This window comes from Neophocaena asiaeorientalis, unplaced genomic scaffold (genome assembly GCF_003031525.2).
Source record: "Neophocaena asiaeorientalis asiaeorientalis breed wild unplaced genomic scaffold, Neophocaena_asiaeorientalis_V1.1 scaffold299, whole genome shotgun sequence".
Taxonomy (NCBI): domain Eukaryota; kingdom Metazoa; phylum Chordata; class Mammalia; order Artiodactyla; family Phocoenidae; genus Neophocaena; species Neophocaena asiaeorientalis.
The window spans coordinates 2,416,679-2,444,204 of record NW_020172626.1 but is presented as its reverse complement, the minus strand read 5'-3'; the positions used below and the strand labels follow the sequence as shown (position 1 = coordinate 2,444,204).

At 39.6% G+C, this 27,526-nt stretch overlaps 1 protein-coding gene across 1 annotated transcript in view; it reads left to right on the top strand.

The window, feature by feature from the left end:
- The window catches only part of LACTB2 (lactamase beta 2), a 30,637-nt gene extending 4,567 nt beyond the window's left edge, over positions 1-26,070 (top strand). Inside the window, exons 2-7 of the mRNA XM_024739032.1 lie at positions 1,950-2,113; positions 7,262-7,388; positions 18,816-18,994; positions 20,901-21,049; positions 24,561-24,642; positions 25,449-26,070. Coding sequence (XP_024594800.1) covers positions 1,950-2,113; positions 7,262-7,388; positions 18,816-18,994; positions 20,901-21,049; positions 24,561-24,642; positions 25,449-25,492 — 745 coding nt within the window. The 3' untranslated portion in view covers positions 25,493-26,070. The remainder of the gene's footprint in view (positions 1-1,949; positions 2,114-7,261; positions 7,389-18,815; positions 18,995-20,900; positions 21,050-24,560; positions 24,643-25,448) is intronic.
- Positions 26,071-27,526: the final 1,456 nt, after the last annotated feature.

Here is a 27,526-nt window from a genome sequence, read left to right as displayed (position 1 = left end):
GTTGATTTCGCTAAGCGTCAGATTGCTTATCTATACAGTGAGAGTTGTATCGTACCCACCTCAGACGGATGTTATGAAGATTCAGTGAAATTTAAGTGAAAATTCATACCTAAAGTACTTAAATTCTAGAACGGGGAAAGCACGTCAGCTATTACTTTACTCACTTTTTCCTCCCTTATAACATCCAGACAATACTGGGTTTATAGTAGGTGCTCAGAAAGTACTTAATGATTTTGTAAGAGGGACAGCAAATTGACAGAGACCATTTAATAGCTATCTCAATGTTGATAGAAAATACCTAATTGAGGAAGTTGATGCCACTAACTCCCGTTAGTTGAAGAATTTTTTTCTCCGTTCACGTAGCAGATTGTTACTGCATGCCAGGCCCTGTGCTCTGGTGAATAAATTGGTCACAGACCTGTACAGGTTCTTCTGCACTCTTCTCTTGCCCCTGGATTAGCATAACTCACATTTGCAAAATGACATCCTAAGATAGGGTATTGTCTGGGCTGTGAAGGACACAGCCCACCTAGAGATGACAGTGTCTGAGCCTCTGCACTAATTCTTCACAGACATCATTGATAGACTTGCTGTTTGTTAAGGAGGGAACAACCTTTTTTTCCAGTTTACAGCTGAGGTTGTACTTACGCCACATGAAGAATGATTCTAGGTGCTTCCCATGTAGTCCACTTCCTCCAGAGACCGACAGTGTGTCTTGAATGGACAAGTGACTGTGAAACTGAGTCCCCCTAAAGCCACGTTTCCTTACCGAGTTTATGACTAATCTCTCTATCCAAAACTTTATTCCCTTTCTTGTCCCCCCTGCCCTCAGTCCTGTGCTACCTAAATATTCACCCACCAGAGTCAGATGACTAAAACTGCTGTAGTCAGCAACATCGTTCATGTACTAAAATTGCTGTTACAGATGTCATCGTTAACATACAAAGTCAGGTTGTTTCTCCAGGGCAAGATGGGTTTTTGTCTTGCGAGAAAGGCATGGCACATAGCAGATCATTCATAAACAGTTACTGATGAATTAATACACAAATAGAATGACTGAAACTTCGCATCAAGATGAATCATCTCTCCCCCAGCCTGACTTCGGGAGCGATTCCTGTGAAACAGCGGGAATTTAAGAAGTCAGTGAATTGGTTCTGGAGGAGGAAAATGTCACCCTGATTTCTTCCAGACAACTTCAGAGAGAAAGACCATCATCCCATAAAATAGTGAGAAAGGGCAAACAAAGTAGAAGGTGGGTTCAGAACCACACGCAGAAAAAGATAACTAATGAGGTGGTCTGAGTAGAGAAAGGAAGCAGCTCAGAGACTCCCCGACACTTCCCTGCTGCCTGCACTTTCACGTGAGGCAGCCCGTGTAAAACTTCAGGGATCGGTTTTGTGTATAGTGCAGAAGACTGGGTTTCCTTAGGGATACCCTTGAATCAGATTCTTTCATATCTCCGAGACATTTGAGGATGTTGTAAAAGATCTCAAAGGCAGCGTGGATAAAAGCGCATCTTCTGGCGCCAGAATACCTGGGTGCAAATGCTGCTTCTGCCCTATCTTTGCAGAGTAACCTTGGGCAAGTTACTTAATTTCTGGATATAATAATGAAATGCCTACTTCAAAACGGTGTTACGAGAAATACAATTGTTAAAATATGTCAGGTCCTTGGAACAGTGCCTTATTTCTTTCAAGTGCTATGTAAGTGTTGAGTACCATTGCCATTATTCCTTGTTCAGACTCACATTTATAAGTTTTTTTCAGAGAACTTTCTGAAGGTGAGATGATTATAGTTAAGCTGAAATAACATGCAGCTGCTTTTCAAGCATGTTGGAAGCAAGGCAATTTGTGCGGTTTCTTAAATGTAATGTAAATTATCTGTGTGAGAAACATGCTGATACAAACTCTGTGTTCCGACTGTATGATTATTTTCCATTTAATTTTCAGGAGAATCCTCATTGACACTGGAGAACCAGCAATCCCAGAATATATCGTCTGTTTAAAGCAGGCTCTGACAGAATTTAACACAGCCATCCAGGAAATCGTAGTGACCCATTGGCACCGTGATCATACCGGAGGCATAGGAGATATTTGTAAAAACATCAATAATGGTAAACAGAAAACATTCATTAAGCTCACTGAAGAAAACTGTGTCTTCGGAATAATTTACTTCGGTTAACAGAGCTAAGTAAGCTAGTAAACCATTTACTAGCTTACGTATTTAAATGGTACTTTCAGAAATTACTGTAACTTGAACACTATCCGCAGTTTTAACAGAGGAGGCAAGGAAAGGTCCTATTTTCTATTTCAGATCTCTTTGCCCTCTTATTTTTCCCCTTTGCCCAGTGATGAAGATCAGTTTTAATTTAGTTTGCATGACAATTACTATTTCAGATTTAATAACTAACTACTGTTGAGCACTTACTGTGTGCCAGGCACTGTGCTGAACGTTTGGCCTGAGTACTGTGAGGTGGTATGTTCTTGTCCACATTCTAAATGTGACCTCATGTCTTCCATAACATAAGGCAATTACCACAGTAAACTGAAATACTGGGGAAAGATCATTGTATTGATAATTCTCTGTCCCTGAAACCTATTCAGTACTGACACCTTACCATCTCCCTTATTCCCTCATCCCACCGTCACACACATAGATTCATCCATACATACATACATTCATCCATTCGTTCATCCATCCATCCATTCTTTCCTTCAGTGAATACTGGAGGCACTGCTAAATCCAGGTGCCATTCTTGGCACACAGGACCTAGCAGTGAGCAAAACAAAGACCGCCTTCATGGAGCTTCGTTCTAGTTGGGAAGGTAAATGGTAAATGAATCTTAGGTCAGATGGAGACAGGTGCTATGAAGAAAAATGAAGCTACATGAAGGCAAGCGGGGAGAGAGTAAAGCGGAGGAGGGTGGTAGCAGTGGTGTCTGGGGTGGAGGGAGAGGGGGTGAGCTGTACGGTATCTGAGAGGAGGGCACACCCAGCAGAGGGCATTGCCGGGGCAGAGACACTGGAGTGGGACTTTGTGTGTGTCCAAGGCACAGGAAAGACAAGGAGGTCAAGAACGTTCATTCACAAAAGGCATGCGTGTAGACATTCGACTAGTATTTTTTAATGTTTGTAATTATCTTTTTAGGCCTTGAGACTATAATTGGGACACCAAGATATTCTCAGGCACAGCTCCCAATATCACCAGGAGGCCCATTGTAAAGACCTGTCTCCCCTCAGTCTCTTACCCTCTAACCTCCTTTCTTCCAATCCGAAGGGACTGCCCTCCACAGGAAATCACTCTGTCTTAGTCTGACCTGTCCTCACCTTTCTTTCTCTTGTCCATCATTAAATTTTGTGAATTAAAAAACTGTGCCGAGGATCCTTAATTAGCTTTGGGCAGCTCTTTCAGCATGCAGGTCAGCTTGAAAAATTGAAATGTTTATGGCCCCCTTTCTCTCCTTCATAAATCAGCTTTATTGAGCTTGAATTTACATACATAAAATGTACCCATAAAATGTATAGTTTGGCAAACACCTATGTGACCACTCCAATCAAGATAAAGAACGCTCCCACTACCCCAAAGAGAGGTCCCCTCATGCCGCTCTGCAGTGATTCCCCCTCCAGCTCCAGCAACCACTCATCTGCTTTATATCACCATAGATTAGTCTTGCCTGTGTTCTAAAGTTTTCTAGAAGGATACGACATCACTCTTTGGCTTCTTGCACATTAGCATCTTGTTTTTGAGATTCATACATACATACATACATTCATCCATTCGTTCATCCATCCATCCATTCTGGACATCTGACCCACTTTCTTTAAATTAAAAATTAAAATAGTTTGGGGTTCCCTACAAATAATGAATATTTATATGATAGATTACCTATTATGTTGATTTAAAGAAAATCAAAAAGAAATTTAACACTGCTTTATAGCCATGAAAACTTTAATGCTTGTTTGAGAAGTGGCTTGTTGTGTTTCGTTCTGATCTTTACTGAAGCTAGACCAACTACATGCAGACCTTGAGTTCCTCAGCACTGAAATTGTTCGGGTGTACCTTTCAGGATCTCTCCCCCAAAGTTCCATGTATTTCTTCATTCTGTAAATCCTTAATCACTAGCATTCTTGTTCCATTTTGCTTTCTAATTTCTTTTTATTCCATATTTTAATAGTTTAAATTTTTTATAATTTTGTTTAACTTAGTATGGCAGAATTTTTCAAGTACTTTACAACGCTAACTTCCTGTGTTTTGTTTTGTGTTTTGCGGTACACGGGCCTCTCACTGTTGTGGCCTCTCCCGTTGCGGAGCACAGGCTCCAGACGCGCAGGATCAGCGGCCATGGCTCACGGGCCCAGCCGCTCCGCGGCATGTGGGATCTTCCTGGACCGGGGCTCGAACCTGCGTCCCCTGCATCGGCAGGCGGACTCGCAACCACTGTGCCACAAGGGAAGCCCACTTCCTGTGTTTTTACAGGCCACACCAAAATTATGAATGCCATTTATAAGATTTCTATGGGAAGTTAGGGTAACTCTGAAGTAATCTGCCTGCAAAATTTTAAAATATGATCAGTGTGTGATTTGGGAACTCCTAGTGGCTTACAGGGAGCCAGAATTTTACCAGACATGAGAACTGTATAGCCCCAGGGTGCTCAAGTTTTTTGTTTTGGCTTGGTTTTGGGTAAATCTTGTAAAATATATTTTGTTATCTAATTATTATTATTTTGCAGCTGAAGTTGGGCCTTTGCCATGTATTTAACATCCGAGTCCCAGGAGTCAAATGTTTGCTTCTTGCTATTCAATTAGAGTGTTAGAAAATATTATACATGAGCAATATCACGTTTGTATCAGCTTAAATAATTAGCATTGGCAATGATATTATAATCCATAAACCTTAACAAATGACTGAGGGTTTCCTCCTGTTAAAATAATTACACAATAGAGACAGAAAGTTGATAAGTGGTTGCCAAGGGCTGGGTGAAGGAGAGAATAGGGAGTGAGTACCATTGGGTATAGGGTTTCGGAACGTTCTAAAATTTTATAGTGATTATGGTTGTACAATTCTTTGAATACGCTAAAAAAAAACTAACAACAACAGTGAATTGTGCATTTCAAAAGGGTGAATTTTATAGTATGTGAATTACATCTCAATAAGCTTTTATTTAAAATAATAACTACTATATGATCGATTTCAGCATGCCCTTCTCCATCTTGCCTGTGTAGATTGCTATTGTGACTAAGATATGTGTTTTCAAATTTGCACATAATTTTAAAAACCGGCACGGAGTTATTTTATAGTGTGGCATTTGTTTTGTAATTTTGAGGTAGTTGTGAGTTTTTTGGAAGGATCACCTGCCTCATAACTAGAGATGTAGTACCTCCACTTCTTTACTGAAAAACAAAATTATGCAGATCACAAATAAAAACAAACAAAAACACCTTGCTATCTCACTCTAAATTGAAGACAGCCTTACTGTGTAACGTCAGTTCCCAGAATAGCGTATTACTTTTTGCTTCAGCCTCTCAAGATACGAAGCAATGGAATTTGGCGCTGGAGAGGGAAGGTCTAGTTGCTGTTGTTTTATTTTTATTATATTTGTGATATTTCTATCCTTTATCCTTCCTACTAGCCAGACTTCTATGCCTTGTCAGTTTTCCTTTGCATGTGTTTTTCTCCCTCCGCATTTCCATTGACACCACTGTAGCCCTAATGCTCATTACCTCCCAGCAGGGTTCTTGCAGTCACCCCATCCTGGTCTTTCTGATCTCTCCCTCTCCAGTCTCCCCACCTACAGCTGCCATACTAATCCACCTATTAACACTATTTCAGTTTCTTACTAAAGAGTGTATGGTAGCCACATACTGTAAAGTTTAAATCCCCCTGTTCTCTGAAAGGCGCTTTAAGGCCCTCCATGATCTGAGCTCACCTTACTGTCCCACTCTTTCCAGCCAGGGTTTTGCTTTAGGCAAGTTGGTAGCATTGTTTGGCGCATATGCCACGCTCATCCTCCTTTCTGTGCCTTTACTAACGCTGTTTCCCTTACCTATACAGGTCTTTCTCTGAACCCTTTGCCATCTTTCTAATTGTTTCTCCTTTCTCTAAACACCTGCTGCTTTTATTAGCTGAATTGTCCGTTTAGTATCCCTTAAGTGGGACTGAGTATAGTTCTCTAATTATTGCCTGTTTGTGTTTTATTTCCCCCAACTACGACAGTTTTTATGCATTTTGGTGTCATGGTCCTTGTATTCACTGTACATAGTATACTGGTTAGATGACTGCCACTCAGCTATTGATTGGTTAAGTAACTGATTTTCTTTGTGTCAGTGAGGGTACTATGGGTTACATTTATTTTAATGGTTTCATATCTTAGCCCCGGGTTTGGGGCTTCCTTTCAGCTTTCACAGAAAGAACTTTATACTATTATCCTTTTATTATTAAGTACTGCCGTGATGCCATAACCTCTTTTATTCTGTGTTAGGCACCTAGAAAGGGAAAAGTTCCCCGTTTGGGTATTACTGCCTCTTCAACACCCATCTTTTTTTTTTTTTTTAATCTTTATTTTTTATTGGAGTCTAGTTGATTTACAATGTTGTATTAGTTTCAGGTGTACAGCAAAGTAATTCACTTATAGATATACATGTATCTGTTCTTTTTCAGATTCTTTTCCTATATAGGTTATTACAGAGTACTGAGTAAAGTTCCCAGTGCTCTACAGTATTCAACACCCATCTTGATCTCAAACCTAGCTGAGACTGTGAAGTGCTACTTCCAAATTTTTATATAAAAGAGGAGTGACGGGCTTCCCTGGTGGCACAGTGGTTGGGAGTCCGCCTGCCGATGCAGGGGACACGGGTTCGTGCCCCGGTCTGGGAGGATCCCACATGCTGCGGAGCGGCTGGGCCCGTGAGCCATGGCCGCTGAGCCTGCGTGTCCAGAGCCTGTGCTCCGCAACGGGAGAGGCCACGGCAGTGAGAGGCCCAGGTACCTCAAAAAAAAAAAAGAGGAGTGACTACAAAAAAACAAAGGCTTTTATGTAGACCTAGAAGGACATGAGAGAATAAAAATCTCTTTTGTTAAGGTGGAGGAAATAGTTGCCATCCCAGAGGTATGCTGCTACAATTCATCCCATTTTCTGTTGCCTCTTACCGTTAAGATTTTTTGCAGCCAATCTCAGGTGTTCGCCGTATGGAAGTTGATCTCTTAAAAGGCTAAATTATCATTTAAAGTGTGACTTAATATATTTTACGTGTTTTGTGACTAGACAGTACATACTGCATTAAAAAACTCCCACGGAATCCCGAGAGAAAAGAAACTGTAGGAGATGGAGAGCAACAGTATGTTTATGTGAAAGATGGAGATGTGATTAAGACTGAAGGCGCCACACTAAGGTACGTGAATGTCCTTAAGACACGGAAGGCGGGGCTGGGGGGAGGGGTCTGTGTATATGTGTTGTAAAAAGACAAGACATATTTGCTTGTCTGAGTGAAAATACCTCAGGAAAATACCTCAGCAGATCCAGAAGATCTGCTAACATTGGTTTCTCTGGGAAGAGAAATTGGGTTGCTTGAGAAACAGGGGAAAAGAGAAGGAGTTTTCACTCTATCTGCCTTTTTAAAATTATTTGTTTGAATTAGTTGATTACCTTCTTTTAATAAATAAAATTTAAATTTAAAAAAATAGATTAGCATTTCCTGCTAGGGTGATTTAGGGATTTCTATCCATCAGTTAAATTCAGGGTTCTCTCGTGCTCTCACTTCCAAAAGGTGACACATCCCTAAAGTAAACACGTTGCTGGCCAGACCCATAATCCCCTGTGACCTATCTGAGGGATTCAAAAGGGTGTTTCAAACTCGTCAACTTTGAATCTGAACTAATTCTGGTTCTCTCTCCCCCACAATCTGTACTTGTTTTTTGTCTTCAGAACATCTACTCTCTCAGTACTTAAGATTTTTTTTTCCTTCTAAGATAGAAGCTGACTCCTCTTCACCCGTGTACTCCCCTGCATCCCTCCCCGCGGCCCTCCCCATCTAATCAGGTTAGTTCTGAACCTCAGAAATATTTGGCAATGTCGCCTCTCTTTCTCCATGTCCACGACCACTACTTCTTGCTCAGTCTTCCTGTCTGCAGGCTCCCCCCTTTCCAATCTGACCTTCGTTCCCCATGTCAGTTGAAACCTGGAACAGCCCTCACTGCACACAAGGTAATGTTTGTTCTCCTGACCGTGTCACAGTCTGGCGCCAGAGTTCTCTGGTCTTCGCTCCCATCACTCCCCTCACAGGCATAGTTAGCAAGGACGCTCTGTGCGGCCGTGCTTTTGCTCGTGCCTTCCCCTGTACTAGGCATTGCCCCTTCCCCGCAACTCATCTCCCCGACAGACTCTTATCTGTTCATGCTTCAGACCTACTCCACATGTTACTTACTTCAAGAACCCTTTCCAGGCCTAATTCACTATTCCCTCCACTAACTTTCCTATAACCTTTATTATTTTGTATTAAATTGTATTGTAAGTTTTTTTGTATGTAAGTACCTGAAAAGGTAATCAACTCCTTAGCTTCACAATATTAGTTAATTCTAGTCGCTGTGGTCAACCAACCCAGAAATGCATAATGGCTCAAACATGAAAGAGGTTTACTTCTCAGTCACATAAAGTCCAAAACGGGGTGCTGACTAGTGAGTGACCCTCCTGTAAGTAAGGTTTCAGGCTCCGTGCGTCTTGGGATTCCATTAACCTCACTCCTTGGCTTCCGAGGTCGCCGTGCTCACCTCCATCAACCCAGCGGGTGGAGAAAGAGCATGAAAGGGATCTTACCTGGAAGGTTTTCACAGACCCGGCCGTCTCTTGCATTGGCTATAAGTTCAGTCATGTGCCACTCCTGACTGTGCAGAGACAAGGAAATAGAGCTTAACTTGGTGCCCAGGAAAAAGAGGGAATAGGTTTGATGACAAGCTAGCCACTGTGACACAGGCAGGTCCCAGATTCATCTTTAGATCCTCAGTCCCTGGCACTTAGGAGGTAATGGGTATTTATCCTACACACAGTAAATTTACTACCTCCAAAGAGGCGAGTAAATGAACAGAAGAATGAGAAAGAGAAAATGAAGTCATGGGTATCCATGCCACCTTTCAAACCAGCGTTCCCTTTTCTTCAGTATGCAGTGATTGACAGAATTTAATTTATAAACCAACTAATTTCTGGGAATATGCTTTAAATGCTCTTGTTGAAAATATGATAGTACCTCGTGTAATTTGCTCATGGTACCAAAGGAAAACAAACATCATACAGCTGCTACTTCAAAAAGTATTTGGTATTCTCGGACAATACAGAATATCGCCCATCACACACCAGACCTAGTGAAAATGAAAGGGGTCGAGACAGTAGGTGGTTCCTTGAGTCTTCTGTCTCAAAGGTGTGGGTATCACAGTACTGGTTTATCGGTTATCACAGAATTATGGACATTAGATCTATACCTAATTGCAGATTAAGAATATTCAGTGCTTGGAAGTTACTGCCACCCATCTGCCATGAACAGACCACATACTTTAAGCTTTTTATTAGAGTATTCAAACAGAAAAGCGTACCTATCATCCGTGTGCAACGGTGAGTTGTTACAAACTGAACAAACCCTATGAGCAATACACAGATCAAGAAACAACAATATGGTGTAGGTACAGAGAACAGAGTAGTGGTTACCAGAGGGGAGGTGGGGGCGTGAAATGGGTAAAGGGGATCAACCGTACCGTGATGATGGAAAATAAATTGGTGGTGGGGAGCATATTGAAGTAGAAATATAATGTACACGTGAAACATATGTAATGTTATAAATCAATGTTACCTCAATTAAAGAAAAAAAAAAATTTTTTAACCTAAAAAAAAAAGTAGGAAACAGTATCAGTGCCCCAAAGCCTCCCACATCTTGCTTCCCGTCACCACCCCCTCTCAGTGGAATACTGTCTCAGATTCATGGAGTGAATTGATGCCAAGGAGCTCCATATTATATGAATTCTATTTAAGTTTTGTTTTACTGCCTTCTGATTAAGATAAAGTATGAGAACCTATCTATTTTAAGATTTGGGAGGAAAACTAATACAGAGAATCAAAAAAGTAAACTCACTTTTTTAAGAAGACTTTGTAAATATTTTCCCAAAATATGAATTCTTTTTTTTTTTTGGTGGTACCCGGGCCTCTCACTGTTGTGGCCTCCTCACTGTTGTGGCCTCCCGGAGCACAGGCCTCCCGTTGCGGAGCACAGGCTCAGCGGCCATGGCTCACGGGCCCAGCCGCTCCACGGCATGTGGGATCCCCCCGGACCAGGGCACGAACCCGCGTCCCCTGCATCGGCAGGCGGACTCTCAACCACTGCACCACCAGGGAAGCCCCAAAATACGAATTCTAATTACGCTAAAATCTGAATAAAATATTTAATTTACTGATGACCATGGCTTCCAATTTCCATTTTTATCAAGTCAGTAAAACCCAATTATTTTAAATATTAACAAGAAGACTCATTGTTAAGCAAAAGTTCTGTAAGAAGAAGGTTAAAATTTACTAAGTCTCCAAGTGTTTGATGACCAGTTGATCTTTTTTGCTTGCCAATTTTGGAAAAAAAAAAATACAAAAGAGAGATAATATCCACCAAGAACCCTTTAGTAAGTAGTAGAAAGTTAGCAAGGTTTTTCAGTAAGGATTTGATTCTGGATGTAACTTTCAGGAATTTTCTAGTGAACTAAGTTTAATTTCTCAGAGAAAAATCAGTCCAACAGCTTTTGTTGACTGCTCTACATTTTCTAAGACAGCCATCGTTACAAAGTCTGTCTGTCACAGAAGTGGCAGAACTAGATCAGTGCTCTACCTGATGCATGGGAAGGCCACCGCTGCAGTTCCTCGGATCTTTCCTAAAGCACCTCTGATGTCATTTCCTTTTCCCCTCCTGCATATGTGAAGAGAATTTTAACACAGTTTTTATGCAAGTTAAAGCATTAGCCACGCAGGTGACTGAAGAATTGGAATTTCTGATCCCCTGATTTAAGAAATCTTAATTGCCTTCAGCCTGGCAAATATCAAAGAAAGCCATAACTGAGCTCTGGCGTGGAGAGTGGGAGGGGAATAATAAAGGAGGCGTTGCAGGCACATTGACGGATAAGGCAATTTGCAGACCCTGAAAAAGAATGGTTCTCCAAATGAGTTTTTGTAGATTATAAAAAAAAAAAAAAAAAAGATTGGGTTCTGCCCATAAATGCATTCTATGTATGATTGTTCATAGGATTGGCTATAAGATAGGATACATACCCACACCTACATATTTTTTTCCATGATGGTTTGATTTACATGTAATATGATTCAGCTAATATCTGTCATATCATATAGATACAATAAAAAGAAGAAGAAAAGAAAAATTTTCTCCTTGTGATGAGAACTCAGTATTTATTCTCTTAACTTTTTTACATATCATACAGCAGTGTTAATTATAGTCATCATGTTGTACATTATATGCCTGGTACTTACATTATAATTGGAAATTTGTACCTTTTGACTACTTTCCTCCAGTTCCTTCTCCCCTCACCAAGAACTTTATTGAACAACGTATTCACCATTTTGTTCCACTACCTTCTGCCACTTTTCAGGCAACTTCATAATTCCATCTTCCCAAAACTTTTTATTTTTTTGAGCAAAGAACTGTACCAGGTGCCACTTATAGTCTTCCAGAGAATTGAAATTTTTTCCATTAAGAGAATTTTATGAAGACTGAAATAAATGGAAATCTGAAGGTGCAATGTCTGGTGAATACAGCAGATGAATCAGAACTTCCCAGCCAATCAGTAACAGTTTTTGCCTGGTCATCAAAGAAACATGCAGTCTTGTGTTATCCTGATGGAAGATTATGCGTTTTCTCTTGAATAATTCCGGATGCTTTTTATCGAGTGCTGCTTTCAGTTGGTCTAATTGGGAGCAGTACTTGTTGGAATTAATCGTTTGGTTTTCCAGAAGGAGCTCATAACAGAGGACTCCTTTCCAATCCCACCACATACACAACATCACCTTCTTTGGATGAAGACCTGCCTTTGGTGTGATTGGTGGTGGTTAATTTCACTTGCCCCACAATCTCTTCCATTCCACATTATTGTACAGTATCCGCTTTTCATTGCCCGTCACAATTTGTTTTAAAAACAGAACGTTTTTGTTACGTTTCAGTAGAGAATCGTGTGCAGAAATACGGTCAAGAAATTTTTTTCTCTTCATGTATGTGGAACCCAAACATCAAAGCGATGAACATAACCAAGCTGGTGCAAATGATTTTCAGTGATTGATTTGGATATTTTGAGGATGTCGGCTATCTTCCGCGTGGTATAATGTTGATTGTTCTCAATTAATGTCTCTATTTGATCGCTATCAACTTCAACTGGTCTACCCGACTGTGGAGCATCGTCCAGTGAGAAATCTCCAGCACGAAACTTCGCAAGCCACTTTTGACACATTCGATCAGTCACGGCACCGTCCCCATACACTGCACAAATCTTTATTTGCATTTCAGTTGCATTTTTACCTTTCTTGAAATGGTAAAGCGTAATATGCCGAAAATGTTGCTTTTTTTCTTCCATCTTCAATATTAAAATGGCTACACAAAAATTCAATTTTGATAAGTTTTTTCTTAATGCATGCTGATATGACAGCTATCACAATACAATCTAACAAAACTGTTTTGAATGAAGTTAAAGACAACAAGTGCTATCTTATGGGAAAAACTAACGAACTTTTTGCCCAACCCAGTAATTTGCATTTGCCTGGTGGCTAGTAATCTTGAGCATCTTTTCATGTCCCTGTTGGTCTTTCATGTATCTTCGTCGGAAAAATGTTCAGGTCTTTGGTCATTTTTTAAATTGGGGGGTTTTTTTGCTATTGAGTTATATGAGTTCTTTATATATTTTGGATCTTAACTCCTTATCAGAGACATGGTTTGCAAAAATTTTTCCCATTCTGTAGATTGTCTTCACATATTTTTATAGTTGCCGGAAATATACTTCCTGGAATCATTTTCGTATAACATCAAATACTTTCATTAACAGGTTGCAGCAGGTTAAATCAGACAAGAGATGATTTTTAACATCTCTTTAATATTTGCCCTTGGAGCAACTATAAAATCATAATTGTTTGCAATATATAAAGCATACACTTAGAAACCACAAAAGCATAATAGTTCTTAATGTCAGTTCTTAATGCCTTTCAAAAATAATTGCTCCCATTACACTAGAGTCTCATGATTTTGTACCTTATATCTGTTACATTTTTAGCAGATTTTTTAAAGACTTTACATGTCAATATTTAATATTAAAGGATTTGATTTTTTTGGCAAAGGAGAAACTCTTCTAAGTTATAGTCATTTCAATTTTTTTAATAGATTTATTTATTTTTATTTTATTTTTGGCTGTGTTGGGTCTTCATTGCTGCGCACAGGCTTTTCTCTAGTTGCGGCGAGCGGGGGCTACTCTTCGTTGTGGTATGTGGGCTCCTCATCGCAGTGGCTTCTCTTGCTGCAGAGCACAGGCTCTAGGCGCTTGGGCTTCAGTAGTTGTGGCACATGGGCTCACTAGTTGTAGCACACGGGCTTAGTTGATCTGCAGCATGTGGGATCTTCCCGCACCAGGGCTCAAACCCGTGTCCCCTGCATTGGCAGGCGGATTCTTAACCACTGCACCACCAGGGAAGCCCTCAGTTTTCTTACATGCTGTTATTTCAGAGTTGAATTTTGTCATATGTCTTTGCAATGTCTAGGAAGATGATCTTACCAGCTTTCTCCATAGCTTTATTATTATTTTCAGGGATCTTATAATATTGAAACACCCATGCATTTTTTGAATAAACTTTATTTGGTCATGATGTTATTTTTAAATTTGCTTTTGAATTCTATTTGTTAATATTTTAGTTAATATTTTTATAACAATATTCATTAGTGAGATTGGGTGGTAGTTTTCTTGTGCAGCCTTTATCAGGTTTGGGAGTCATAAATTTTCCTTCTTTTTCTATGCTCTGGGATAGATTGTAGTGAAATTATCTGACTTTTAAATGTTTGTTAGAGTTAGCCCATGAAAATACTGAGCCTTTAGTTGCTAATGATAATTACACATCTTTTTAGTGACGCTTTATTGTCACTTACTAGTAATATGGTCCTGTGAGTTAAGCTTAATGCATATAATTTAAGCTTCTTTGTGTACTTTTTATGGATTCTCTTTTTAATACAAGAGTAGGCTTTAAAAAGTTATGTAATCTAACTTACTTTGTTAAAGGTTTACTTATCATTATGACTTCCAGAATCTAAAAACCAAATTTGAGGGACTTCCCTGGCAGTCCAGCGGTTAACACTCTTCGCTGCCGGTGCAGGGGACGCAGGTTCAATCCCTGGTCAGGGAACTAGGATCCCACATGCCGCATGGCACAGCCAAAAAAAATTTTTTTAATTTTTTTAAAATAAAAACCAAACTTGAAAATACATTTGGATCATTAGGTAGGCTTCTCAAGGTCTTGAGGAAGAGAGGCACACAGAATTACCTTTGATGGTATGGCTTTGTTGGGCAGAAAAATACAGTTGCTCGTTGATATCTTCTCACCAGTTTTGTTCTGTTTCATTTACTAAAACCCCTGTTATTCTGTTAGAACTCTTAGACTCGTCCTTTAACTTTTCTCTATTTTTTTTTTTTTTGCGGTACGCGGGCCTCTCACTGTTGTGGCCTCTCCCGTTGCGGAGCACAGGCTCCGGACGCGCAGGATCAGCGGCCATGGCTCACGGGTCCAGCCGCTTCGCGGCATGTGGGATCCTCCCGGACCAGGGCACGAACCCGCGTCCCCTGCATCGGCAGGCGGACTCTCAACCACTGCGCCACCAGGGAAGCCCTAACTTTTTTTTTCTCCTATTTTCTATCTTTTTGCCTGTTTGCTGTACTTTCTGGGAGGTTTTTATCAGCTTTATCTCGTAATCCTATTTTTTTCATTCCTCTTCTCACATTTTTAACTTTCAGGAGCTCTTTTTGCCCCTAAAGGTTCCTTTCATACTATCCTTTCTTGTTCCATAGTTGCAACTTCTTATCTCTCTGAGGACATTACAGTTTTTTGTGGGGCAGTTTTTCTGGGGGCTATCGAGGGGAGGTTTGTGGGAGGGTTTGGAAATTTCCTTCTTCAAAATTTGTGGCCTACAAGCTAGTTTGTTTTTATTTTCTCTCCTCAGTGTGAAAGGCTTTCTTCAGATGCATAGTGATGTGGTATTTACTCATGTCTTCTAAGGGAGACCTCAGAGCTATTGGGAGCCCTGTAGGTTGTGAGCCTCACTGTAGGGTCATCTGGATGAATTGTTTAGTTGGGGAACCTCCAACATTGGAATCTTAGAGTCTTTCTTCCTGAGCTGGTAAAATTCCCAGAAGAGACTCTTCTAAGCTTCATGTTGGATAAAGACCTGGCTGCCAGCTTTACAGGAGCTGAGTGTGGAAAGAAGGCTTGGGGAAATGCATATATTCACACAGTCTTCCTGTTTTCAGGATTATGTCACTACCTCTATCTGTGCCTGTGTTTTACCCTCTTCAAAAATTAAATCTCCCGTTTTTTCCCTTAGCGGGGTTGGGGTGCTTGTCAAACTGCTCAAAACGGGAAGAGAATCTAAAGATCTGAACGTTTGTTACATACACGCTCAGCAAATCCTTGTTTGGGCCTCCGCTCCCCACTTCACCCTCTGCTTCTGCTTTCCTGGTGCCCCACGTCCTGAGACTGGAGAATTCTGCAGTGTAAATCTGGTTGGGTCTCAGCTTTCACCACTGCCAGTGTAGACTTCAGTATTTTCATGTCTGATCAGTCACTTCTCACTCATCTGTCTTCTTTCTAGCTTCTAAAATTTTATTGATATGGTCCATTCTCCTCAACCCTGTGGATTTATGCCATTTTTCAAATATCCCTTTATGGTAATTTTATTGATGTTTTAGGAGGAAACAAAAGATGCAGGTGTTCAATCCAGTCTTTAACCAGAAACACACTTTCAATTCCTAAATAGTAAATCCAAACATGCAATTATATTTGCCCTGTCTTCCCCCCAAAAAACCCATCATTGAGAAAATTTATTTAAAGTATTCCAAGCACATAAAAATCCAATACTATTTAGAATAGGCAAAGAGAAGGATAATTAACCTCTCAAGCTAAATAAAACATAATTTAAACCTTATTCCATCAGACATTTATTGCTATCTCCTGTGATTCGATTATCTAGAATGTAAAAAGAATGTGAAATGGAAAGATTAATGCTACCCACCCCATACTAGGAGAAGGATTAAGTGTGTAATGCCTGTAAATCCCTGAAGTCAATGCCTGGCACGTGGAAAGCAATATATTAATATTAGCTACCACTAAGTACTAAGCACGGGAATATAAAGATGAGAATACGACAGGAGTCCTGCCTTTTAGGAGTTCATAGCCTTATGAGGTAGAATGGTAAACAAACAAGAAAACAATGTGAAAACTGCCATAATAGAAGTAAAATTCAAAGTATAGGAGTAATAACAGAAAAAAATGACCAGTACAGAGGGTTGTCTGTATGTGGCTGAGAAATCAAGAGCTCTGCAGAACAAATTACTTAGACTTAGTTTTGTTTTGTTTGTTTGTTTGTTTGTTTTTTGGCTGTGTTGGGTCCTCGTTGCTGCGCGCTGGCTTTCTCTAGTTGCGGAGAGCAGGGGCTACTCTTCGTTGCGGTGCGTCGACTTGTCATTGCGGTGGCTTCTCTTGTTTCAGAGTACGGCCTCTAGGCACGAGGGCTTCAGTAGTTGTGGCACGTGGGCTCAGTAGTTGTGGCACATGGGCTTAGTTGCTCCGTGGCATGTGGGATCTTCCCGGACCACGGCTTGAACCCGTGTCCCCTGCATTGGCAGGCGGATTCTTAACCACTGCGCCACCAGGGAAGCCCCCTAGACTTAGTTCTTTATCTGGCTTATTATTGGTATAGTCATAAACCTTCATGTAGGAAATTCCCTGGCGGTCCAGTAGTTAAGACTCTGGGCTTCCACTGCAGCGGCACAGGTTCGATCCCTGCTTGGGGGACTAAGATCCCACATGCTGCACAGCGTGGGCGAAGGAAAAAAAAACAAAAAAAAAAACTTCATGTAAATATAAATAGGAATTATTGAAATAAAAATATTTGTCATGCTTTAAAAGTATTATCATAGTTTTATTTACCAACAGAAACAAAGTTGGAGAAGAGGACAGGAAATAAAAGTATGTTAATTTTTTTATCTTATATAGGGTGAAATCAATGAAAACTGCTTTGTTCTTTTTTTATATATAAATTTATTTCATTTATTTATTTTTGGCTGCATTGGGTCTTCATTGCTGTGCGCAGGCTTTCTCTAGTTGTGGCGTGCCGTGGCTACTCTTCGTTGCGGTGCGCGGGCTTCTCATTGCGGTGGCTTCTCTTGTTGCGGAGCACGGGCTCTAGGCGCACAGGCTTCAGTAGTTGTGGCTCGCGGGCTCTAGAGTACAGGCTCAGTAGTTGTGGTGCACGGGCTTAGTTGCTCCGCGGCATGTGGGATCTTCCCGCACCAGGGCTCAAACCCATGTCCCATGCATTGGCAGGCAGATTCTTAACCACTGTGCCCCCAGGGAAGCCCCTGCTTTGTTCTTAAAATTTTTAACAAGAAAGAAAAAATAATGTTTCTTTTAAACTTTTAGATTACCACTACTAAAATAAAATATTTACCATTTATTAAGCATGTAACTTTGTGCCAGATACTATGCTAAGCACTTAAATGCTCATCTTGAATCTCCCAGCAGTCCTTTAAGACACATGCTATTCACATTTCAATGAAAAACTGACATTAAGAGAAGTTAATTTGCCCAGTTTTCTTACATCTACTTAAGTGTATGTAGCTTACAAATCACTAGGAAAAAAAAAAAGACGAAAGAAAATGCAGTCCATATAACCTAAAGTGACAGCAAGGAAGTCGAAAAACCAGAAATCTTGAAAGTTAATGACTGAAGTGAGTAAAACATATTCATTATGGGGGAAGGAGGAGAGAAGGGCAATGTAAATAGGAAAACTATTCTGTTAAAAAAAAAACTCTGAGACCAAATCAAAAAATAACAAAAGCACCATTTTTAAGGATGCTCATTCAGTGTTACTGTTGGAGGAAAACTGCCCACAATAGGAAACTAAATGAATTTTGATTCACGCATATAGTGAAATACCATGTAAGCATTAAAAATCATGTTTTAGAAAAATATTTAATGATGTAGGAAAATACAGTATAGTAAGCAAAAAATTCAAAAATCAGGTATTAAAGCAACGTGACAGTTTTGTTTTTAAGATACAAATATGCAAAGAATCCAAAAATATATATCCTTAAAAACATATGATCCAGCAACTCCACTTCAGGGTACATATCCAAAGGAAACAAAATCATTATGTTGAAGGGTTATCTGTACCCCGTGTTCATCACAGTACTGTTTGTAATAACCAAAACATGGAAACAACCTCAGTGTCTATTGACAGATGAATGCTGGTCCGGTGGGTAAGACTGTGTGCTCCCAGTGTAGGGGGCCCAGGTTTGATCCCTGGGCAAAAGTATTAACTTTGCACTTCAGAGTGAGAAATTTGATTTAGCTAAAGGAGAGAATTTTCTGATGATAATTTGCAGTGGGCCACAAGAGAAAAAGGAGCTATTTAAAAAACTTACTGACATCATTTATTCGTGTCTTGTCCAGAGATAAAGACAGAAAATAATTTACTTCTCAAAATTTCTTCTAAGCCGAAGAGTTCATAACTGTTACTATTTCCTCTTTCTCTTTCAACCAGAGTTATATACACACCTGGCCACACTGATGATCATATGACCCTACTTTTAGAAGAGGAAAATGCTCTCTTTTCTGGAGATTGCATCCTAGGGGAAGGAACAACCGTATTTGAAGACCTCTATGATTATATGCGCTCCCTAAAAGAGTTATTAAAAATCAAAGCTAAAGTTATATATCCAGGTGGGTAATATTATTAATCTAGCAAACCATTTGTGTCGAATGATGAGGAAGATTCATTTTGGTTTGTCTGTGCGTGTTCTTTGTGGTTTCAGCCTTGAAGAGATACATATAAATTGCTTCTTTCTAAATTACACCCCTAAGTCTTGTCTAGCAATACAATTTAAAAGACCGAGAGTTGTATTAATAACTTTTTTAAAAGATATGAGGGTTATTTTTTAACATCTGCACAGCTATTAATAGAACTGTTAAACAAATGAAATAAACTTACTGGAACAAGAAAATTTTTTTCATTCCGTAAGCTATCTTCAGTTTTGTTAACTTGATTTCTGTTGTGGACTACATTTTAGCCATGTAACCAACCTTGGGTAACATTTGATGTCTGAGCTTTAGTTTTTTAACTCACTATATGGAAATATCAGTAGCTTCTATATCAACTGTAAAATTGTGTATTTATTTCCTTTCTCCAGAAAAAGAAACCTGTTGTTAGTATATTAGCTATCACTGCCCTGCTTTACAATACGAATCTCTCCTCCATCCTGAAAGCTAAGAAAGATACAGTACCCAACAAAGGCCCCCAGAAGGAAAAAGAGACTCGATTACTTAATTTTTTAAGTCCTTCCAACTTGTTCCTAACCAAAGGGCCATGGAAAGATCTGTAAATATAGTGTCTTCAGTACCTTCATATTCTCTCATGAGTTCCCACTGCTGAGGGGATAGGAAACATACAGTGAGGCTGGGCATTTGGATTAAGACTGTGACATAAAAGGAGTGGAGGATGACAGCTATTTTGAAAGAGAAGACAGTAGACATTTGATGCATCCACATTGGAGCAAAGCTAACGAGAGCCTGCCCGGTGCAGGTTCTTGGAGTGTTGGCTTTAGTAAATCCAGTGAACTGGCTTATTGGCACAGCCGGACCTCATATGTCAATGATGGTCTATAGCCATAGCTACCATATATTAAAGCCTGCTACCCTACCCGCCAGGTACTGTGCAGGGACCTTCACAGAGCGGTCCTCACAAAAACCCAGAGAAGCAGGTAGCTGAAGAAATAAACTTGGAGATTCATAGACTATCCCAGCCACACAGCTAGTTAATGATAGTCGGTATCCTAAAGCCCATGCTCTTTACCTAACAGGTTTGTCTGCTTCTGGTATTTTGCTCTCAGCCCTCTTGCAGATTTGTGTAATATATTCATTTTCACTGTCTTAAAGAGTGAGTAAATTCCAATATAATTTTATCCGGGTTATCAAGATTTCTGAATTGCTAGCCTATACATAAGATTCTTACGGTTCTCCTGTGGTTCTTGTGAATTTTTAATAGCTCTTGGTCACTTACATGAAGCTACCTTTTACATTCCCCTTTTCAATCTTTGATAAGCATAATGGTTAAGAGCACAGAGTGGTTAAAAGCTCCTGAATCAGAATCCCAGCTCCACCCCTTCTTAGCTGTGTAACTGTAGGCAGATTATTCACCCTCCCTATGCCTCAGTTTCTGCTGTACAAAGAGGATAATTAAAGTATCAGTACCTACTTCATGGGATTCTTGTAAGGATAATGTATATTAAGCATTTAGAGTAATGTCTGGCAAATAATGAACACTCTGTAAATATTACCTATTGATACTGTTGTGGTTACTGTTTTTATTGTTAAATTTTTATTTTCTAACTTTTAATGAACACAATAATATGTAGATTTTCATATAATTCTCTAATGTTTTTTGGCATTATATGTAATTTTTAAATCTCTTATTACCTGTATAGTTTTCCAGATAATTCTTATTTGTCGTGTATTTAGTATGCCTTTTCAATATACTATATGAAATATTTTTAAATAGAGTAAATTAACTTCAGTTGTACTTAAAATTTTTTATCTGGTTGAAATCATTTTTGTAATTACTCTGATGCAGGACATGGCCCAGTAATCCATAATGCTGAAGCTAAAATTCTACAATACATTTCTCACAGAAATATCCGAGAGCAGCAAATTCTTACATTATTTCATGAGAACTTTGAAAAGTCCTTCACAGCAATGGATCTTGTAAAAGTTATTTACAAGGTAATTTTCATTTATCTTATTTGTTCAAAGCCACAATTTTAATAGAATAATCTATTCAGCAGACTATAGATGTGGTAAACTCATCACATCCCAGAGCAGAATGAGTCTGTTAACTTTTTAAGTAATGTCACTCGTATGGATTTGAGACCATCAATCTCAACTTTCTAGAACACAGAAGTTAGACAAACACTGGCCCGCAGAACAAAAATAACCATCCTGAGCCATTATTAAGCCTTTTATACTCCACTCTGTAGGGGAGACCATTGCCAACAGCCTGGCGGTTAATCTTTGTTATGATTTGTGTATTATTATTCTAGCCATCTTGATGATCTGGTGTCCTGACCGGCAGCAAGTAAGGGGCGATCTGCTAGAGACAGCTACTGGGATAACAGCAGTGAGAAGTAGTAGCAATGCTAACAATAGATTAAAAGGAGGAAGGCCATGAGGAAGAGCATGAGTAGAGTCACTTAGTGTAGAGAGAAAGGGCCCCTCGCTCAGTGGCCTCTGAGCACATCACTGCGTGACAGCACTGTGTGGCAATCCATCAGTATAATTCAGGTTTTCAGCAAATGTTTATTAGATACCTGCTTCGGGGTTCAGAATGGAATAAGATTATCTGGGTTTTAAAACTCCCACTACCATAACCTGTATGGGCATAAGATACCTGAGAGTATAACTAAAGATGAGCTTGAAAAGGAACCTGGGCCAGTTTCAATTAGTAAAGGACCATAATGTCCCATGGGCCTAATTTATCAAAAACCAGGTATCTCAATGTGCTTTGTTTTAAAAGGGAGGAATGAATGATTAAAAGGGCTGACAATAATAAGTGCCAGGAGCAAAAGGGCAATGTAAATGTTTAAATTCTGCAAAAGAGTTCATTTCCTCATAATACTAAAGTTTAGCCACTCTAGACTATACATTGAAACATGGGTAGTTTTCTCTAACCCAAGTACAGACAGCAGAACTCTCTGATAACCCTCACAGATGGGTCATCCAGTGGCTATGCAGGCCTCAGAAATGCTTGTTCTGCATTCAGAGATGTATTCACTGCACACGTGTGAAGCACCTGTCACATATAGAACAGCATTAGGTATTGCAGAGACATTTATTCATTCCACAGATGTTTACTGAATGCCTTCATGTGCCACACACTGGACTAGGTGCAGAGGCACGAAGATGACTACAGATCTCTGCCCTCAAAGGACTCATGGATTAGCAAAGACAGACATGTTAAACAGATTCTTGTAATTCCGGCCGTATCATAATAGCTCCCAGTTTTGAGCACATTACTACGTGTTAGACACTGTACTAAGTGCTTCACATTTACAATTGCAATTTGAAGTACTTAATTTCAAGTACCTTGAATTTTCACTGCATAAAGATACTGTTATTCCAACTTAACAGATTAAAAACAGACTCAAAAAGTGTGAGTTAAGTAACTTTTCCAAGGGCACAAAACTAGCAGATGTCACACACTCAAATGTCAGAAGTCAGATACTCAAATCTTTTGTTTTTCTATCACACCAAGCTTCCTGCAAGGCCCATACACAGTACGTCAGGGCATAAAGGAAAGAGGAGTCATTTCTGCCTGGTGAAGATGCAGGGTGATGAGGCTTGTCCAGAAAAGCTTCAGAAACTTAATTATTGAATTGGATCTTGAAGAAGGAGTGAGGCCAGAGTACAGGAGAAGAGACGTCATTCTAGGCAGAAGGAAAGATGTGTTCAAACACTGGAAGTCACAAAAGCATCGTGTGTGTTTGAAAACCCACAAAGAAAACGCATCTGACTGGAGCCCAGAATGTATATTGTAGATGGGCAGGGAGGGGGTCCCAGGAAACGAGGCAAGAAAGGCAGGCATGGCAGGTCAGGGGAAGCCCTTGGTTGCCATGCTAAAAAAAATTTGGGCTTCAGCCAATAAGCTGGGAATGACCACCCAAGGATCTTAGGCAGGGAGTCACATAATTAGACCTAGGAAATCACACTGGTGGATATAATATATGGTACTGGAGCTTCAGGGAGTTTGGGGTTGGAGGTTTCTGCTTGGGAATCATTAACACATGATGTTGCGGTGACAAGTTGATCAAGTAAAAAGAGAAGAGAGTCAATGATACAATTCATCATGAACATCAGTATTGAAGAGAAATCGGGAAAGAATATCCAGGATGAAGATGAAATCATAAGAGGTAGAATAACCAAGGGAAAAGAGATGAGTTCTTCCAAACGGACAGACTAGCCAGTTGATTTCAGGTAAAATGAGGACTGAAAAGAATTCTTTGAATTTTGATTAAAATATAATTCAATGATCTTTGCAAAACATTTTCAGGGAGCTGAGAAATGGAGATAGTAAATTTAGTCAAGAAGCTTGACTTCAGGAAAATTCTTACTTAAAGAATATAAGGGGGCTTCTCTGGTGGCACACTGGTTGAGAGTCCGCCTGCCGATGCAGGGGACAAGGGTTCGTGCCCCGGTCCGGGAAGATCCCACATGCCGCGGAGCGGCTGGGCCCGTGAGCCATGGCCGCTGAGCCTGCGCGTCCGGAGGCTGTGCTCCACAACGGGAGAGGCCACAACAGTGAGAGGCCCGCGTATCGCAAAAAAAAAAAAAAAAAAAAAAAAAAGGACACAGATACTGTATGTTACCACTTGTAATGTGGAACCTAAAAAATACAACAAACTAGTGAATATAACAAAAAAAGAAACAGACTCACAGCTATAGAGAACAAATTAGTGGTTACTGGTGGGGAGAGGGAAGGGGAAGGGGCAATAAAAGGGTAGGGGAGTGTAAACTGTTATGTATAAAATAAGCTACGAAGATAAATATATTGTACAGCACAGGGAATAAAGCCAATATTTTATAATAACTAAATGGAGTATAACCTTTAAGAATTGTGAAGCACCATATTGTACTTAACATTAATATTGTATATCAGGTATACTCCAATAAAATTAAAAATATATATTTAGAAAAAAGAATAAAAGGAATATTTATTTTGTTTACCATTCAGATAATAGTTGTCAGTATTACATTACTAGCTTGGCAGAAATAAAGGAAAAATTGTAAGTTTTAAGGTGGAAACATACATACTTCTAATAAAAATGTGCAAAGACATTATCATGTAACCTAATAAATAGATCATAGGGCCAACTGTCTGTAGAATCATCAAAACTACCTAGAATAATTTTTATGTTTATTTATTCATTCATTTATAAAATATTGAGTTCCCACTATGTGCCATTTTGCTAAGCACTGGGTATTCAGTAGTGAACAGATGCTGCTACTGTACTGTCTTTATGGCGCTTACAGTCTGTTTGCCTATAAGTATATTTCTAATAATAAAGTGACTCAAAGCAAGACATATATAAGGTGAAACAGTGTTGATTATTACTCTATAAAACTGTATTTGAATTAAGACTGTATTATTTTGCCTTTTTTCTTTAAAAGTTTCAAAAAGATTAACTCTGTTCTTTTTTAAAAAAGAAATGCTTTACTTTCACTCTCATTTTTCTTTTAGGATACTCCTGAGCATTTACATAAAATGGCCGAACATAACCTCTTACTTCATTTGAAAAAATTAGAAAAGGAAGGAAAGATAGGTAAGTATTCTTCCAAATTTTAGTTCTTTTATTACCAGCACTTAAAATATTTGTTAACAAATGAACTAGTTTCCTTTGAGGAAAAACACCACCCACCAGAGTTCTCCCTTGAATGTCACTGTAAGTTGGAGAGACAGTCACTAGGAAGGGTCAGTAGCAAAAGGCCAGGGGATCACAAGTTAGAACAAAAGCTTCCACAGGAATGAGAATCTCTCATGGGGGTTTCAGTCCTCACCCACCAGAATGACAGTCACGGGCATGTAGCAGGAAGAGAGCTTCTCCTCTCCCAGACCACACGACCACGAAGGATTTTACATGTATCGATTAGAAGATTTGGGAACATCCAAAGGTCTAGCAGCAGTAAAGGTAGCAAACTCAAAGATATTAAAGCAGTAATTCTATAATTGTTCCCTAGTGTTAAGTTAATTTGTCAAGTTAATAATCTTAGAAGTTTGATCCTTAAAAAGCAAGAGGTGGGCTTCCCTGGCGGCGCAGTGGTTGAGAGTCCGCCTGCCGATGCAGGGGACACGGGTTCGTGCCCCGGTCTGTGCTCCGCAACGGGAGAGGCCACAACAGTGAGAGACCCGTGTACCGCAAAAAAAAAAAACCAAGAGGTGCAAAGTTGGACTTTGTGTAGAAGCTTCAGCAACATCTTTATATGTACCCCCCAAAGAAAAACCCCAGCTTTATATTGAGCAAGAAAATTATTTTAGGAATTAATGGTTTTTCTAATTACAAGCTGACTTAAAATCTAGTGATTTGCTCATCTTTTGTTAAATGTTTACTCTGTAATTTTCTTTCCACAGTTAGCAATATGGATCCTGAGGAGAAATGGAAAGCTCATCTTTAGTTTCAGCTTAAAGAAAGATTTTGTTGTTTTGTTTTTAGAGAATGGTATGTTTTGTTAACTATTAATTATTTACAGAGAATATAGCATGTGGAACATTGAAAATAATCCTAAATATACTTTAACATCATACTTATTCTAAAGTATGTAACTTACATTTTACACCTATAATATTAGCTATTTGTCTCGCCTAGGTCTTATAACATTTTACCAAAAATTCAAAATCCAACAGTTTATCCATTTTCAATACATAAAATAAATTTCTTTCAAAATAATTTATGTCATTTAAACTGGATATTATTCTTAGAGGTTACTTATCTATTACCAGTGGTCAGTAATACTGTTTTTTCTAGCTGCTTCAATTAACAGCACAGATTTCAGTGTAATCCTTCCTTTTCTGCAACCTTTGTCTATATCTGTAGATTACAGGCTTGTTTTCATGTTTCTATCAATTATATCATGTTTATATATCAGTTCTATACCTCTGTAGCATGTATACTTTCTCATAGTGGCATCCTACAAGTGATTCATGTAAATCAACTTCTGGTAATAGAAAAATATTAAATTCCCAATTAAAGTCATTGTATATTAATAATTATTTCTGTAATCCATTAGTACAACCAACTTACTTTCCAAATTTAGGTTTTCATATATAGTCATCAACATATATATGAATTATATACCAAAGTTTTTAAAATTAGAATATTATAAGACAGAATTTTTTATAAGAAGTGTTTATAAATAGTGGTTAGGGGACTTCCCTGGTGGCGCAGTGGTTGAATCCACCTGCCAGTGCAGGAGACATGAGTTCGAGCTCTGGTCCAGGAAGATCCTACGTGCCGCGGAGCAACTAAGCCCATGCGCCATGACTACTGAGCCTGCACCCTTAGAGCCCATGAGCCACAACTGCTGAGCCCGTGTGCCACAACTACTGAAGCCCACGTGCCTAGAGCCCGTGCTCTGCAACAAGAGAAGCCACCATGATGAGAAAACCACGCACCACAACGAAGAGCAGTCCCCGCTCGCCACAACTAGAGAAAACCCGCGCACAGCAACGAAGACCCAGTGCAGCCAAAAATAAATAATTTTTAAAAAAATAGATAAGCAACAAGCATATCTATTTAAAATAAATAGTAGTTAGGGGGACTTCCCTGGTGGCACAGTGGTTGAGAATGCGCCTGCCAATGCAGGGGACACAGGTTCGATCCCTGGTCCGGGAAGATCGCACATGCTGTGGAGCAACTAAGCCCATGTGCCACAACTACTGAGCCCGTGCTCTAGAGCCCATGAACCACAACTACTGAGCCCGCGTGCCGCAACTACTGAAGCCCGCACACCTAGAGCCCGTGCTCCACAGCGAGAGAAGCCACCGCAATGAGAAGCCCGCGCACTGCAGTGAAGAGTAGCCCCCGCTCGCTGCAACTAGAGAAAGCCCGCGCGCAGCAATGAAGACCCAACACAGCCAAAAGTAAATAAATAAAATAAATTTAAAATAAAAATATATAATGAGATGTCTTAAAAAAAAAATAGTAGGTTCTAAGGTAGCCCACCAATGCTTATTTAACCCATAAGGTTGCCAAATGACAATACAAAAATGAGCTCAGAATCCTGAAAGTATACTTTCTTTTCTCTTTTCTAAAGACTTTTTAAAAATTCTTTAAAAACTTTCTTTAACATCCTTACCTCTTCCTGCCCCTTTTCCAAAGGCCCTTAGGATTTTCATACCATTCTAAACTCTGGAGACCTGTTGTGTTCCTGAAGCCATTCCATATTACAAAATGACTGTGAACTCAACAACAAAAAACAAACAACCCAGTTCAAAAATGGGCAAAGGACTTGATAAGACATTTGTCCCAAGAAGATATGCAAATGGCCAATAAGCACATGAAAAGATGTTCACCATCTCTAATCATGAGGGAAATGCAAATTAAAACCACAACGAATTAGGGCACAGGGATGAGAAGGGCATTCTGAACTAGGGGAATCGCATACACAAAGCTGTGGAATCACTGTCTTTCTAAGGTACCATGGCACACT